This window comes from Tauraco erythrolophus, chromosome Z (assembly GCF_009769465.1).
Source record: "Tauraco erythrolophus isolate bTauEry1 chromosome Z, bTauEry1.pri, whole genome shotgun sequence".
Taxonomy (NCBI): Eukaryota; Metazoa; Chordata; class Aves; order Musophagiformes; family Musophagidae; genus Tauraco; species Tauraco erythrolophus.
Genome location: NC_141496.1, coordinates 82,263,893 through 82,280,905, shown reverse-complemented (window position 1 = coordinate 82,280,905; position 17,013 = coordinate 82,263,893). Strand labels below are relative to the sequence as shown.

Sequence of the window (17,013 nt, the reverse complement as noted above, 5' to 3'; positions counted from 1 at the left end):
CGGACTCTGACAGGTGAGGCCGCCAAGGAGGGCTCGGCCCCGCCTGAGGAGGACGAGGCAGCTCCCCCAAACGTGGCCAGCGGCCATCGCGTCCTCCAACGTCGGCCGGCAGCAGCGGCCCGCCACCGCCTCCTCCTCCGCCCGCCTCGCTTCAGAGCGAGCGTCACCCCTGGAGGAAAGCCCCTCCACCTCAGCAACGGGCCGGGGCCATTTCTTTTTTAGGAGGGATGCCATCCAGAGGGACCTTGACAGGCTGGAGAGGTGGGCCCGTACCAACCTCATGAAGTTTAACCAGGCCAAGTGCAAGGTCCTACATCTGGGTCATGGCAATCCCAGGCACAATTACAGACTGGGCAGAGAATGGATCGTGAGCAGCCCTGAGGAGAAGGACTTGGGAGTACTGGTGGACGAGAAGCTCAATATGAGCCGGCAATGTGCTCTTGCGGCCCAGAAGGGCAACCGCATCCTGGGCTGCATCAAGAGGAGCGTGGCCAGCAGGTCAAGGGAGGTGATTCTCCCCCTCTACTCTGCCCTCGTGAGACCTCACTTGGAGTATTGCGTCCAGTTCTGGAGTCCCCAACATAAGAAGGACATGGACCAGTTGGAGAGGGTCCAGAGGAGGGCCACGAAGATGATAAGAGGGCTGGTGCACCTTTCCTATGAGGACAGGCTGAAAGAGTTGGGGCTGTTCAGCCTGGAGAAGAGGAGGCTCCGGGGTGACCTTATAGCGGTCTTCCAGTACCTCAAGGGGGCCTACAAGAAAGATGGGGAGAGGCTGTTCAGGAGGGCCAGTTGTGATAGGACAAGGGGTAATGGTTTTAAAATAGAGGGAGGTAGATTCAGGTTGGATATTAGGAAAAAATTTTTTACCATGAGAGTTGTAGAACACTGGAACAGGTTGCCCAGAGAGGTGGTGGATGCTCCATCCCTGGAGACGTTCAAGGCCCAGTTGGATGAGGCCCTGAGCAACCTGATCTAGTTGGAGATATCCCTGTTCCTTGCAGGGGGGTTGGACTAGATGACCTTTGAAGGTCCCTTCCAGCCCTAACGATTCTATGATTCTATGATTCTATGATTTTACAGCTGCCTCCTCCCCGCGCCGCCCTCAGCCTCCTGGGGCCTGGCGGGGGCCCTTCCCGAGGTAGTAAGCAGGACCGCCATCGCCTCACGCCCGCCGGGAGGCGCCTGAGGCAGGCGGGCGGGCGGGAGGCCGGGCCGGGCCGCCCCGCCCCGGTGCCGCCCCGCCGCCCGCGCGCTCCCGCGGCTCCCCGCGGGCCGCTGACCCGGAAGCGCTCTGCCCGGTCGGCCCGGCGCGGCAGGGCCGGCTGCGGAGGGGGAAGATGGCAGAGTCGCCCGAGGAGGTGGCGGTGCTGGTGCAGCGGGTGGTGAAGGACATCCGCAACGCCTTCCAGCGGAACCCGCACATGTGAGTGGGGCGGGGGCCCGGGCCGGGGCGGGCCAGGAGCGCTGCCCGCCCTCAGCCCCGTGCGTGCTCCGCGGCCGGCGGGCGGGCGGGCGGGCGGGCGGGGTTGCGGGGTCGCCGGCGGAGGCGCGACGGGCCGCTCGGCGCGCAGCGCTGCCCATCGGCGCCGGCTGCCGGGCCCGCGGTCGCGCCGTGATGCGCCGCGGGGACCCGCCGAGCCTGCCCACCCGGCGCAGGGGCTACCGAGCGGCACCTCCCCGGGGCGTGCCTGCCTGCGAGCCGGAGCGCCGGCGCCGGGCGGCTTCCCTGGCACCTTCCCTGGCACCTGTGCTTCCTGGGGGCAGGTCGCTGGTGCCACATGTCTTCTGTGCTCTTCTACTGCCTCGTCTGGGCGCCGCGTACCTGGTTCGGGACGCCCGTGTGGCGCGCTGGGCTGCGGCAGCGGCCGCACCCCTGCTCCTGCCGCGCCGTGCGGCTGCTCCGCCAGCCCGCTCGGTAAGGAGTGCCCACTTACGGAAACCGGCAAGGATTCTCGGGTGTGGAAGTGATGGATAACTTTTTAAAGACAAGTCCTCAAATGAGCTCTGCTTCAGTCCGAGGTCCGTCGGTGTCAAACTCGGCATGGCCGAGGCAGGGCTGACCTCCGCCTGCGGGCGGGTCCGGCGCGCCCAGCCCCGCCGGCGGGAGCGGCGTCGGGCCGTGCCGGAGGCAGAGCAGTGGCGCCGGGGGGAGCAGATCTCGGGGCTGCAGCCTCCTCGTACAAACAGCCCGGTTTGACGAGTGCCACGTTCAGATCTGTGTCCGTTGTTAGAGGCGCCAGTGCTTTTCGCTGTGTGCTTTGAAGGAGGCGAACAATGGCTGTGCAAATCTAACAATCTGGGAGTCAGATGGCCGGCATTTTATTTTCCGTTCCGCTGCTGACCAGCCTTGAGACCCTGATTTAGTTACCTCCCATATTTCTGTTTCCTTCCGCACCCTTTGTTGTTTTAAGACACAAACTGTTCAGGGAAGCGTCTTTCTCTCTACTTATGTAAACTCCATATTGGTTATGGCAAATAAGGTAGCCCATAATGGATAACAACTTCGTAACGTAAGCGCAGTGTATTTGTGTCAGTCAGAAACACTGCAGTCTCTGAGGTGGTGGCCTGTTAATCCGTTCCAGAAAATGATGCGCTAAGTGACTATGTAGGAAAATTTTATGGGCACTTAACTTATCCCGTCGCTTAAAACAGAGGATTAGAATGAATACCCTCATGTTTCTATAAATGTAGTAAGCAAATTGTGTGGGTGGCCAGGTTTTAAAATACAGCATATGGATGCTGTGTAAAAAAGAACTGCATTTTCCCATGAAGCTTCATTTTTAGGTCATGGGGCATAATGTGCTGTAAACAGCCAGTATTTGTGAATGAATGCACTGGTTCTTCCTAGTTCCTACTGCTTCGCTGGAATTGTTTATTGGTAGCAAACTCTGAGCTTGTGTTTTTGCAGAATATGCTGCTGTTGCCATTTTCTTTCACAGATGCGATCTCAGAGATGAAAGTAGGCTACAAGAGTTGTGTGCTCTGAGACCGATGCACCGTGTCGTGCTTCAAGTGAGGTAGCTTCTACTTTACACCCTAAAGGAGAAAAAGCGACTATTCTGTCTGCCAGATCTCTGAACTGCAGTGCTTCAAATGGGACTGGACACAGCCAGTGTAGACTGCGGGCCATTTGCTACGATTTCTCTCTGCCTCTAGAGCACCAGGTTGCAGCCATGCTGGCCAGATGTTTTCATGTATCTCGGAGACGTCTTATCTTCCTGCTGGTAGCCAAGACAGTCATAAGTAGCTGCAGTCCCTGACAGATGTTATCCTCTTGAATTGAGCAGCCCGTTCGTGTCACAGATCCAGGGTTGAAGTCTTTTATGTGGCTCCTGCCTGGCTTCGCTAAAAATAAGGGATCTGCCAAGTGCATGGGGTTTCTATTCACATCTCATACTTTTGTCCCCTACTAATCTCTCTTCCAGCATGTGTTGGCCCTTGTCTTTGACTGTTTGTTTGCTCGCCCCCTTTGCATCTATCAGAATGGGTGTTTTGTTCTGGCAGGTTCATGGTTTTGAAACAGTTGACCATTGTCTCTGGTCATCACTAAAAAGCGTGTAAAAATACAATTTTAAGACTAAGTAAAATATTGGATTGTTGTTTCTGTTTTGTTTGCCTTTAATAAAATTTGCAACAAGACTGCATCTTTTTAAGCTGAGCTTACTTCTAACTAAACGTACAACACAAAATTTGCTTTGCCTTATCTTGCTGATAGCTCCATTTTCTTCTGTCAGATAACTGTGTCAGTATTCTACTTTTCAATTTTCAATTTATCCTGTGAAATTTACTGGTAGATATTTTTACCCAGTCCTACAAGCATAGGTCCTGATAAAGCTGTATACATGAGCTATCCCACTGGAACTGAAATAGATCACCAACAGTGAGCAGATCAATGCATGCTTTCTCTTTGAACTTTGCTATCCTTTTTGCATGTGAAGTCAAGCAGAAATAGACACATATCAAAAAAGTACATGAATTGGAAAGGTGAACTCTTAGATGGCAGCCCAGCATTTGTGTACAAAATCTGAGGATACTAGTTGTGGTTTGCCAAGAATTATTCATGTCACCGTAGCTCAGCTAATTTTTTTCTGTCTCAGTTTATCACATGCTTAGTTTAGTAAAAATACCATACTTAATTTTGTTAAGATCTGAAACTCTGAATCAAGGCTTCTCCTGGTGTGATTGCAAATTTCTCTGCAGGGTATTCAGAAAGAGACATACTCTCTTCAGTCTTTGCTCTAGCCGAGTATGAAATTTGTCTTGCCAATGTTTTTTTTGTTAGATTGTATAATACCTTTGTGCAGCATCAATACTTCCAAATGTACAAATAGAAAGTAAAAATAATTTACGTGTAATACGAGTGAGAGAGGTCATCAGTGGAGAACTTTGCTATTCCAGCAGAAGTTTCCAAATCAAGTGGAGCTTAATGTGAGAGTAATCAAAAGGAAACTCCTAGAGAGTGGAAGTGTCGTATTTATAGCTTCTTTAGATGCAAATATTGGCTAGAAGTACTTGGATTTCAATAATATATTACTGTTCCTTTGTTTATGAAAGATTTTGATTGTACCACTAAGATAATGACTAATCATAACATGCAAATTAATTTATTATTTGAAATTCTGAAAGATAATCCTGTGCATATAGAATCATAGAATGGTTAGGGTTGGAAGAGACCTTAAAGATCATCTAGTTCTAACCCCCGTGCCCCGGGCAGGGAAACCCTCCACTACACCAGGTTGCCCAAAGCCTCGTCCAGCCTGGCCTTGGACACTTCCAGGGACGGGGCATCCACAACTTCTCTGGGCAACCTGTTCCACTGTCTCACCACTCTCAGAGTGAAAAATTTCTTTCTTATATCTAACCTAAATCTGCCCTCTTTCAGTTTAAATCCATTGCCCCTTGTCCTATCACTATACACCCTTGTAAAAAGTCCCTCTCCAGCTTTCCTGTAGGCCCCCTTTAGGTACTGGAAGGCTGCTATAAGATCACCCCGGAGCCTTCTCTTTTCCAGGCTGAACAGCCCCAACTCTCTCAGCCTGTCTTCATAGCAGAGGTGCTCCAGCCCTCTGATCATCTTTGTGGCCCTCCTCTGGACTCGTTCCAGTAGCTCTATGTCCTTCTTGTGTTGGGGACTCCAGAGCTGAACACAGTATTCTAAGTGGGGTCTCACGAGAGCTGAGTAGAGGGGCAGAATCACTTCCCTCGACACTGCACAATGAGGAAAAGACAGTTTCAACTCTTGGATAGACCCCCTCTTCCTTGCCTGAAAACATCTGAAAGATGTTTTAAATTCATTAGTCATGTAGTCAGTTCATTAGACTTATTTTAGTGTAAAAATATACACCTTTCAAGTGTCCCTGCTCTGAATTGTCTTCCAGTATTAAAAGCTTTTTATAATTGCAGAAGTATTTAAGTACTTAGGTCCAGTCTGTATTGTCAGTAGAATTGTTCTTGCATCACATCCACTGGTCGTACTTCATTCAGATCTCCCAGCCGTTATTTGACATCCTCTATCTAATTCTTTGGGGAGAGATCGGGTTATTTTAAAGATGATCATCCAGGAAAAAAAGTTCAGACAAGGTCCCTTCACAAGGGGTACCTAGAGCTGAAGACCTGTCATGGTAGCATCACAAGAAGTGCCTCCTTCCCTAGCAGTACTGTTGTATTGTGGTTTTGTAGAAGAGGGAACTTTTTTGTGTCATTATGGTTATAAAAGTTTAACGTAGGTTGGCTAGGGTTTATTTTAGGGAGGGCCATTGAATGGCGGAGTCAACAGAGTGAGGCTCTCGAAGCAGGTCCTTCAACAGCTTGTCAGTACTCTTCTGCCATGACTGAGGTTTGCACTAATGGACTGTTTCTGGATTGTGCAGCTCCATGATCTCCCACGTCTTGTCTTGCACATCTTCTCCAGTCTCAGCACAGGCTGAAGAAACTCAGTAATGGCTGCATACTTCATGACAGCCCAGCAAAAATCTTCCACTAAGTTGTGGCAGCTTCCATGGAGTATTTTAGTAATGACAACTGGCATGGTATCGTGTAAATATAGAGATAGCTCATGCTGGTTTTGGGCTGTGACTGTGGTCCTTGCTTTGAGGAGAATAAATGTAAAAGCACCAAATAACTTCTAAAATTCCAGAGACAATGCCAGAAAACTGGGAAATCTCAGGAGATAAGTTAAATATTAACTTTCAGAGTAGATGGTGCTTATAATAATACAAAATACTGACACACGGCAGCCCTCAGTTGATGTCTTCTTCAGTATTGTGAGCAGCTTTCACCTGTCACTTGATCCAAATGTAGGCATCCTCCATCCTGCAATGAGTTTGGACAATCCTGTCATACGAACAGGCACATCTTCTGTCACATGGCCAAGGGCAGCTTGCACAAGATGGAGGGTACTTCAGCCGCTTTGTTTTACAGGCACTAATTCGATGTTGCCTGCCTGTGAGTCCTGCTGCAGAAGCTTTCTTTGGGTACACGATGGAGCAGAGGCTGCAGGCGTTCTCCAGCAGTGTCTCCTGGGCACACACCTGCATCATTACTCCTTCTGCAGATCTGAGCAGCCTTCAGGAGCAGCCTTCAGGAGCCGAAATAGATGGTGGTTTGAATGAGTTATTTTGGCTGTGAGAAAGGCACCCCGCCTTAGATAAATCTGCCCTCCTGGTATTTTGCTTCGTGAATTCCGTTCCTTCTCAGGAACCGAATGCAACATATGATTTCTTAACCACACAGATCATCAAAAACACTACCAAGGTTGGAGACAACATTTCTACCCTGGTTCTACCAGCCCGGGTTTACATCGTAGCAAAAACTGAGTAGTTCCCAGATGAACCGTTTTTTGTGTTACACTGTATCTGGGTGAATTTCTTCATGCAGTGGTCTAGTCCTCTGCCCATTTGCGCTAGCTGAGTGCGTTCTGAAGTTGGGGTGCTTCAGACTGACTTGACAGTCCTGTGTTGTCATGTTGGCATGTTTAAAGAAGTGTTGTGAAGCTTAGCTCACCTGAGTCAGACTTTCTATATTTGGTAAGAAGTGAACGTGCATATGTATGGTGTTTTTATTTTTCTCTCCTTGCTGTTTTGCCTTTGGGGTACTGTTTTCAAGCAACAGCTGGTAAATTCTTGTGATAAATAATGGAGTTAATTAGCAAGCTGCAGGTGACTGCATCTTCATTGCAGGTGAGAACCTATGTGTCCTTATATATAAGGCCAGGCAAACTTTGGCCAAGGACTGCGTTTAACATTCCTAAAAGAAAGGAGCCAGAAGTAAGCACAAACTTCAGACTGTGAGGTACTATGTTGAAAGAAGCAGACTGGAATGTTATCTTGAGTCTAATCTCACTAGCTTCCTGAAGAGCTTAACTTGTGTTGAGTGGAGCAGCAGGGATGAGGATCTTGCTTTGCAACCCATGGCTTGCAATTGGTGGGGTAGGAAAATGTTTTTCCTCTCTCTAGTCTCAGATGACCAGGGTAAAGGACCTGACTGTATGTATGTTTGGAGACACTGCCAAGTGATTTGCAAATATCTTGCCTCTTTGTGGCTTGTGATATATGTTGCAATGTGTAGAAGATTAAATCAATTTTCTGCATAAGCAAATATATTCTCAAACAAGCACATCGTGTCACTTTTGATTACTCTAGTAATAATCCAGTGAGGACACAGAACTCAATTGGTACGCTCGGATTGTCCAGTGACAAAATTAGTAAAGATAATTGAATTGAGGATGTGAGGTTGAGTGTATCTGTAGACCTTGCATGGAGAAAATTTAGGGTGGAGAATGCGCTTTCTAGCTGAGATCACAAGGGATCTTTTTTTTTCCCTGCCTGAGATCTGGGGATCTCCCTCTTCAGCAACGAAATTTTCCACTAAACAGGAGTTGATGGAGAAATCATACATAATGGAAAGTATAAAATAATGCTGCTTTCTGTCCCAGTGAGTGTGAATGCTTGACAAACTTATGTTTGTTTTTAACAAGCTGTTAAAGCTGCACTTCCAACATCCCTGCATACTAGAGAAAGCTGAGGAAAAAGTAAAATATGGTATAGCCTTTTGAAACTAACCAGCTCTGTCTCTTCTGCTTTGTTTGCGGGTGGGAATTTTTGTGACCATCACTATTTTTTTTAAAGGCTTGATTAAAGTCTCTCATACAAATTTACCTGGCTTCTCTGTCTCAAATCTTCCCCCTGTTCAGCAGGCTGCCTTGCATAGGAGAAGGAAAAATGGGACATGTGGAAGTGCGCACATTGCTGTATGTGTGATTTTCTTTTGTGTGATCGTTGGTTTCAGAGCACCTGGTCACTCTGCTGCAGGGCACACCTGGGAAGCCTTGGGTCAGTCGGGTGCCTGTACCGGTTCAAGTGTTTTGTTTCCCTTGCAGTGGCACTTGTTGATGGGCTCCATCTCGTCTCCATCACAAAGCGAGGGGTACTTGTGTTAATTCTGATGTATTAAACTGCTTACTAGTAATTTAAAAATGAAAAAAAAAAGGGACCTTCCTCATTTGGGATCTTTGGGAAAATCTAATATATCACTTATCTTAAGTTGAGAAGAGCGATAATTAACCAAAATGAATCTTCCTGGAGAAAATTTAAAGGATTTTGAATGTATGCTGTCTCCTCTAATCATGGCTGTTACTTTCAGAGTCTTCAGGAAGTCGTAAAATGTTTCTGATTTTCTATCACTACAGCATTAAGGAACTAATGCAAAATTTTTTTTTGTGGTGACTCTTAATACAAAACCACAACTGGCTTTTATGTTGCATCTGCATAAATTGTACAGAAGTAAAATGCGTTTACTTTTTTTGCTCAACTTCAATCTTTGTTTATGCCTTAAAACATATTTGAATCATTTATTTGCCAAGTTAATAAACTACGTGAGTTTTGCAGAAAATGGCTTTCTGAAAATGCATTTTATCATACCTGCAGTCCAGCAAGAATGTGAAAATCATGAGTACAAATTTCAGTAAAAAGAGAGAAAAAGGTGATGGACTGACTGGGTGGGAAGCACTGCCGGTCTGCTCTGTTGAGAAAAATAATTCACACCTACTGGAAATAAGTTTGATTATATTTCTTTCTGTTTTTCAAGAGATGAAATTGGATTAATACCCTGCCCTGAAGCCAGGTATAACCGGAGCCCTATTGTCCTCGTAGAAAACAAGCTTGGTGTGGAAAGCTGGTGCGTCAAGTTTCTTTTGCCATATGTCCACAATAAACTCCTCCTCTACAGACAAAGAAAACAATGGCTGAACAAAGATGGTAAGTTACCAAGTTGGAGAACAGTATCTTATGCGATTCTTAATGTACATCTTTTATTTACCATACAGTCATTTAGATTGGCAAAGACCCTTAAGATCATTAAGTCCAGCTATTAACGAACTGTCAAGTCCACCACTAAACCGTGTCCTTAAGAGGCACATGAGCGTGTCTTTTATACCTCCAGGGATGGTGACTCAACCACTGTCCTGGGCAACCTGTTCCAATGCTTGACTACCCTTTGATGAAGAAATTTTTCATAATATCCAATCTAAACCTCCCTGGTGCAACTTGAGTCTGTTTCCTCTCATCCTATTGCTTGTTGCTTGGGATATGAGACCAACACTCGCCCTGCTACAGCTTCCTTTCAGGTAGTTGTAAAGAGCAATGAGGTCTCCCCCTCTCCTTTTCTCCAGACTAAACAACTCCAGTTCCCTCAGCTGCTCCTCGTAAGACTTGTGCTCTAGGCCCTTCACCAGCTTCATTGGTTTTCTTTGGACATGCGCCAGCACCTCACTGTCCTTCTTGTAGTGAGGAGCCCAAAACTGAACACAGTATTTGAGGTGCGGCTTCACCAGTGCCAGGTACCAAGGGGACGATCACTTCCCTAGTCCTACTGGCCGCCCACCTTATTTCTGATACAAACCAGAATGCTATTGGCCTTCTTGCCCACCTGGGCACACTGCTGGCTAATGTTCAGCTGGCTGTCAGCCACCACCCACAGGTCTTCTTTCACCAGGCAGCTTTCCAGCCACTCTTCCCCAAGCCTGTTGCGTTGCATGGGGTTGTTGTGACCCAAGTACAGGATCAACGCTCCTGCCCAACTTGGTTTTGTCTGCAGACTTACTGAGGGTGCACTCAGTTGCCTCATCCAGATCGTTGACCTTTTTTGACACCACACTGGCCCTTCTTAAAGCCAGTTTAACCTGTTGTGAAAGGGCAGGGAGGCAGGCTTTGGATTTTGCATCTTGGCAATGTGAACTAAGTTGTAGGGTTGCTCAGTTGAAAATATAAATCCTCTAACCCTTCCAGCTTGGGCAAGAGAGAAGGGGAAATGATTTATTCCCATGAATGATCATCTTGCTCACAGAAGGCAAAGGCTGTGTGAATGGGAGACACTGGGAGAATGAAGAACCGCCCACTGTAGGAGAAGATCAGGTTCGAGACCATCTAAAGAACCTGAAGGTGGACAAGTCCATGGAACCTGATGATGTGCATCCGTGGGGCCTGAGGGAACTGGCAGATGAAGTTGCTAAGCCACTATCCATCATATTTCAGAAGTCGTGGCAGTCTGGTGAAGTTCCCACTGACTGGAAAAGGGGAAACATAGCCCCCATTTTTAAAAAGGGAAAAAAAAGAAGACCCAGGGAACTACAGGCCAGTCAGTCTCACCTCTATGCCGGCAAGATCATAGAGCAGATTGTCCTGGCAACTGTGCTAAGGCACATAGAAAATAAGGAGGTGATTGGTGACAACCAACATGGCTTCACTAAGGGCAAATCCTGCCTGACTAATTTGGATGAGGTTACAGCATTGATGGATAGGGGAAGAGCAACTGACATCGTCTACCTGGACTTTTGCAAAGCATTTGAGACTGTCCCAGTCAACATTCTTGTCTCTGAACTGGAGAGACATGTTTTTGATGGATGGACCACTCGATGGATAAGGAATTGGTCACACTCAAAGAGTTGTGGTCAATGGTTCAATGTCCAAGTGGAGACCAGTGACAAGTGGTGTTCCTCAGGGGTCAGTACTTTGTTGGTGACATGGACAGTGGAATCGAGTGCACCCTCAGCAAGTTTGCAAATGACACCAAGTTGTGTGGTGTTGTGGACACACTGGAGGAAAGGGATGCCATCCAGAGGGACCTTGACAGGCTGGAGAGGTGGGCCTGCGAGAACCTCATGAAGTTCAACAAGGCCAAGTGCAAGGTCCTGCATGTGGGTTGGGGCAATCCCAAGCACAAGTAGAGGCTGGGTGGAGAATGTATTGAGAGCAGCCCTGAGTAAAAGGACTTGGAAGTGCTGGTGGATGAGAAGCTCAACATGAGCCGGCAATGTGCGCTGGCAGCCCAGAAAGACAACCATATCCTGGGCTGCATCAAAGAAGTGTGTCCAGCAGGTCAAGGGTGGTGATTCTGCCCCTCTGCTCTGCTCTCGTGAGACCCCACCTGGAATACTGTGTTCAGCTCTGGAGTCCCCAACACAAGAAGGACATGGAGCTGCTGGAGCGGGTCCAGAGGAGGGCCAGGAAGATGATCCGAAGGCTGGAGCACCTCTGCTGTGAAGACAGGCTGAGAGAGTTGGGGCTGTTCAGCCTGGAGAAGAGAAGGCTCCGGGGTGATCTTATAGCAGCCTTCCAGTAGTTAAAGGGGGCCTACAAGAATGCTGGAGAGGGACTTTTTCCAAGGGCGTGTAGTGATAGGACAAGGGGCAATGGCTTTAAACTGAAAGAGGGCAGATTTAGATTAGATCTAATGAAGAAATTTTTCACTCAGAGGGCGGTGAGGCAGTGGAACAGGTTGCCCAGAGAAGTTGTGGCTGCCCCATCCCTGGAAGTGTTCAAGGCCAGGCTGGATGAGGCTTTGGGCAACATGGTGTAGTGGAGGGTGTCCCTGCCCCATGGCAGGGGGGTTGGAACTAGATGATCTTTGAGGTCCCTTCCAACCCTAACCGTTCCATGATTCTATGATTCTATGAGTCTATTAATGTGTTTCAGCTTCTTTTGCATTCAAGGACAATATGGAGAAAGAAGATTGAGGTCTTTAGTGAATCTTGGAAGGGCAGCATTCTTAAGGCAATGAGTGTTGCCTAGGGGCGGAGTCTAGAGTTATTAAAGAGACTTTTAATTCCTTATTACAAACATGTGGATACAGAACACAAGCACTTTGAAAAGAGTAGCATAAAATGGCAGAGAAGGTTTGTAATGTGAGCATGAAGGTGCTTGCCTTATAGTGGTTAGGAACTTTTTACCTCTTTGCAAACCGGGCCATATTAAAAAGGAACCCACGTTGCTGGCTGCATACAGCCTTCCAGTGCTGGCTGTGTACCTAGGGTGGTGTTAGAGTAACAAAGCACTGGCTTGAGGCTTGGAGTTAATTCTCTGTTCAAATGAGTAGCTTAAGAAAGTTGAAGTGTTGTTTTCATGTGTTGTTGTGTATGACTGACCTGTTGATTGTCTGTGTTTTATTTTTGTCTAACAGGTAGGGCTTTTTGTGTTCCTCCCCCAACAGAAGGTTGATGTCCTGTCATTATATGATAACATAAGAAAAGTGTTTTGTGGACTTCATGAATATTACATTGCCCTTTATTTTTTATTTTCACGTTATTCGTTTTCTTGAATGTTCTTTCAGCATACAGACATCTTTAAAATACTTTTATTCCTAGGGGATGTATATTTCTAACATAAGTAACTTCCATTTCTTACTTGGTCTCTGTGGTTTATGGTTGGATGTGGTAAGACCTGGATCTTTTTGATAGCTGCCACCAAATTGCTGCTGATGCATTCAGTTGTGATAGAAACCAGTGATTGTGATCTGATTGCAAATTCAGAATTTATAATGCAGACAATTATACAATTCAATAAAAAGAGCTTTAGTAGAAGGAATATAAATAATGTTAACTTCGCAATGTAGCCAGAAACAAATTTTAGCATTTGAAGAGCTGAACTTGCTAGCACAGGCGGTCTTACCAAGACCAATGGTTCTCATTGCAGTGTTTTTTGCTGGTCTGAGGTACGAGTTTGTGGTATGTATTTTGATTATGCTGCAGACCTTCTGCAGGGAGACTTTCATTCCGATCTCAAGCGTTACAGAAAAGTCGTCCCCTGGAAGTGACCACATAGACAAAACCTTGTTGTTTCAGGCCAAAACACAAAGCACTGAAATTTGTGTCGCTCTTGCCCTGTGAGGCTGGAGACCACTGATAGCTGTTAGCCAAAGGGCAGCTGGGTGCTGATGTGCTGGTACCGTGCTTCATCCACACAGGTCCAGGCACTTTGTTGTGGTGACACCGTGGCAGGTGCCTACCCTGCCAGGATGGCACGGTGTGCGACAGCTTTGAGAGTGTCTCTGTTTCCCTCACAGGTGAAGCCTGGCGGAACCCTTCCTTTCAAAAGGCGGATCACAAAACCGCATTGGTAAATTCTGGAGTGGCATGAAGTTTAGGCACTGCCTGTTTGTTGAGACTTGTTTGGTTTTCTTCTTTTGAAAGTGGAGCTCCATTCTCTTTTGTTTCTTCAATTACACAAGTCAGTGTAAAATGTGTGAGAAGTAGTGATCTACAGCGTTTTCATGTCTATTGAGGTTTTGTCTCACTCCTGTAAAACATGATTAGGACCTCACTATATTAGTAACCTGATTGTAAAGCAAGGTACAGCTTATAGAGTTTAGTATGTTTTACCAGAATTGGGTTTCACATTTGATAGGAAATTTTAGCAGAAACTGAACTGCAGTGGTGGAGGGAATGAAGGTGGAAGTCTTTCCCAGGTGGACTTAGAGAATTGTCTCTAATGTGGCGTAAGCAGGCATTCTCTATCAAGAGATGTTATGTTTTCTATACATTGGAAATATCCTCAAGGATTTTCCTCCAAATTCCTTTTTGTAGACAAAAGCGCATGCTTGGAATTTGGCAATGTGGTTGTTTTCTTCTGAATATAGCGAAGGGATAGATTTGTTTATTACTGCTGCGAAAATCAATTGCATGTTCTATTGATGCTTGTAATAAACAGTGATTGCAGATGTACTCTCATTACCTCTTTTGTGTTGTCTGAGTTACACTAAGCCATTTTAAATAGGACAGAGAAGAAAAACAGGGTGTTGATTGAAGTGTCTGCTTTTGGATGTGTTGTCTGATATTTTCTGACAGGATCCTGCAAGAAGGAAGTGCTTTGTAGTCAATCATTGATAGCTTACTGTGATAGATGTTTAATTTAGTTATGGTTTCTTTTGGATGGTTGAATAAATTGTGTCTTAGAATCCAGAATCCTGACTACTTCTCTTGTTACTATTCCAGTTTCGAAGTCCTAATTTTACAATATATTTTATTCTGTCTCCAATATTTTTTAATGTATGCATGCATGTTATTTTTATTATCACAAGATGGTTTTCTGAAATTGCTACAAACTTATTCTCTTTAAATGCAAAATATTGTTGTGCATACTCCCTGAATATCCTTACTTTCCATAAATCTGTGTTTCCACTTTTACAACACTCTTCTGAAAAGAACATCTTAGTGTGATACACTTATAAAAATAAAGACCTGGATACAGCCATGTTTAAAAAGAAAATGAGCTAAAAACGTGTTGTCATATTTGTCCTGTTTCAGCTGGGGAGACTTACATGTGCAGAAGGACATGTATGTTGTCAGCACCTGTGATGCTATAGGTTGCTTAAAATGTATCTAGCAGGAAGTGCTTTTGAATTGTAAATAAAAGATGTTACTGACACAGAGGGAGCTAGCTGTCGGCTGCTATCGTTGTGTGCCAGATCTGTCATAAGACTTTCTATTGAAAAGTAACTCAGAGGTTACTAAAATTGTGTCATTTGACATCTCTGGCTCAGAATCCACACTTGATGAAATCTTCATCGCTTGTTAATATGTAAGTATTAATCACAGCCCTCTTTTGAGAAAACACTGGAGTGTGTGCTTACACTGCAGCAAAAGACCTGAAGCAGTGTTTATTTAGTGCTGGTGTGCCTGTTATTGTGGATCTGAATGTGGGAAACCTGCCTGGACCCAGGACTTGGTTATAACATGCATCTCGCTGCGCTGGGGTTGTTTGTAGGAGCAGTGTTGGTGCTCAATACCAGAATTCTACGTTATAGGTTTACAGTTGGACTCAAAGATCTCAAGGGTCTTTTCCAACCAAAATGATTCTGTTCTGTTCTACTGTTGCACAAAGCATCAAACAACATTGACATGAAAGAATTGGTATTGCTTTGAGATTTTCCTTTTCTCTGCTTCTTTCCTTTGATAATGTTCAGCATACAGTGAACCTCTGTAATGGGAAAACAGACAAAGGGTAGACAAGCTTCTGTTTAAATTGGGCTCAATTTGGGGCTGTTCCAAACCTTTGGCATTACCAGAGTAGTCACCCTAACTGGAAATCATGACTTAATATGATAAACAAACTATATTCTTCTAAGTGGAGTCATGTAGACTATGAAAACATTTCTAAAAAGTATTCAAAAGACTGAACTAGGCTATAATAAGCTTTTGCTTAATGTGTCTTGTCAACCATGGCGTATACAGTGGTAGCACCTAATAATTACTAAAAACCTTTATTGTATTTACAAAATCCAACACTCAAAATTTCAGGATTTTTTGTGACTTAATTCAGAACTGCCTCTAATCCTGTTCTTCGTTGGCAGTGTTTTGGTGTGTCCCTACTTTTCTTCTTATCCTGTGCTGCAGTTTCATTTACCTTTCTCTCCTATAGCAAACACTTTTTCCTCCTGTAACGATTGAAAAAGCCCGCAGACAGATTTCCTTTATTGCGGATCTTTATTGGATCGATACTTGCCATGGTTGAGCATTGGAGCCTTTAGGTGAAGCCCACTGACCTCTTGGCAAAGTGATGAACAGCTGAAAATAAAGTTCACCATGGAAAGTGTCAATCAACCTAGATCTGGTGCTCTGAACTCTTTATAATATGTTTCAAAAATTACACTAAGCCAGCAATTTGCTGGCAGTCTAGGTTAAATATAACTTAAAGCAAGCTGAAAATATATGTGACTCTTTTGTCTAGGGGAGAAGCTAGTATTAAAGTTTTTTGTGTTTGGGATTTTTGGGGTTTGATGAGTTTTGTTGTTACTTGTTTCTGTAAATAATAAGCAGTTGGAGAGAAAGTTGACTGGATGGGGTGAAAATGCAATTAACTGAATAAAAGTATTTAACCTTGCTTTGTGTTAGCAATAAAGCTAATACTTCCTGTTATTTTATTTTTCCTTGTAGAAACTCTCAGTTGCCATGTAGTAGGTAGTGTGAATTTGGCATAAAGATTTGTCACCTTGGAAGAGTTATTAGCTCTTGGCCTGTTGCATTTTGAAAGGCAATTTGTGTGTGCTGTTTATGGCACAAGGTAATAATAGTGGAATAATCAGAGCATTTTATTATGCATATTCCTGATATGTAAAATTGAGACATTTGAAAAATATGGAATAACTGATGTTGTTTTGAGAAGATAAAATGGAAAATTTGTATGAAACAATGGCCGAATATCCCAATTTTAACTATAGATCCTTATAACTGGTGTTTTGTTAAACGTTGCTAATGAAGTTTTTGAATGTAAAATTGAAGCAGTAGCCAGCAAAACACTTAGTAGGTGTTTAGTTTTACTATGTGAGTAATTCTGGATATTTCAATTGGGCGATTCATCTGTCTAAAGTTAAAGAGGTGTTGAAGTACTTTGCTGGTTCAAGGACTGCGTAAGTGAAAGAAAAAGCTTTGTAAGTTTAGACAGCAAGATAGGAAGAACCTTTGTGCATATGAGAAATACTCATTCCCTGGCAACAAGTAGGATTTTGAAAGGAAACCTTTCATTAAAGGAGAAAAAATCTCAACAAAAAACCATGAAAATAGAAAGTTAAGTTAGTTCTTTGAGCTAATTTTTAAAATATCACCATAATAGCTTAGTGCAAAACTGACAGAGTACACTAAAGAATTCTCTGCCCCACCCTCACGTTATATGATGGTGGTGTGGTTTAGCCCAGCCGGCAGCTGCAGCCTTTCACTCACTCCCCATCCTTACCCCTGCCCCG

At 45.0% G+C, this 17,013-nt stretch overlaps 1 protein-coding gene across 5 annotated transcripts in view; it reads left to right on the top strand.

Annotated features, from left to right (window-relative positions):
• The first annotated feature begins 1,340 nt into the window (after positions 1-1,340).
• Positions 1,341-17,013, top strand: part of PTAR1 (protein prenyltransferase alpha subunit repeat containing 1) — a 37,301-nt gene continuing 21,628 nt past the window's right edge. For 3 of the 5 annotated variants that reach the window (XM_086629279.1, XM_086629280.1, XM_086629278.1), the window contains exons 1-2: positions 1,341-1,426; positions 9,088-9,257. In XM_086629279.1, coding sequence (XP_086485405.1) covers positions 1,341-1,426; positions 9,088-9,257 — 256 coding nt within the window. The remainder of the gene's footprint in view (positions 1,427-9,087; positions 9,258-17,013) is intronic. The other 2 variants (XM_086629282.1, XM_086629281.1) reach the window with 1 other exon arrangement.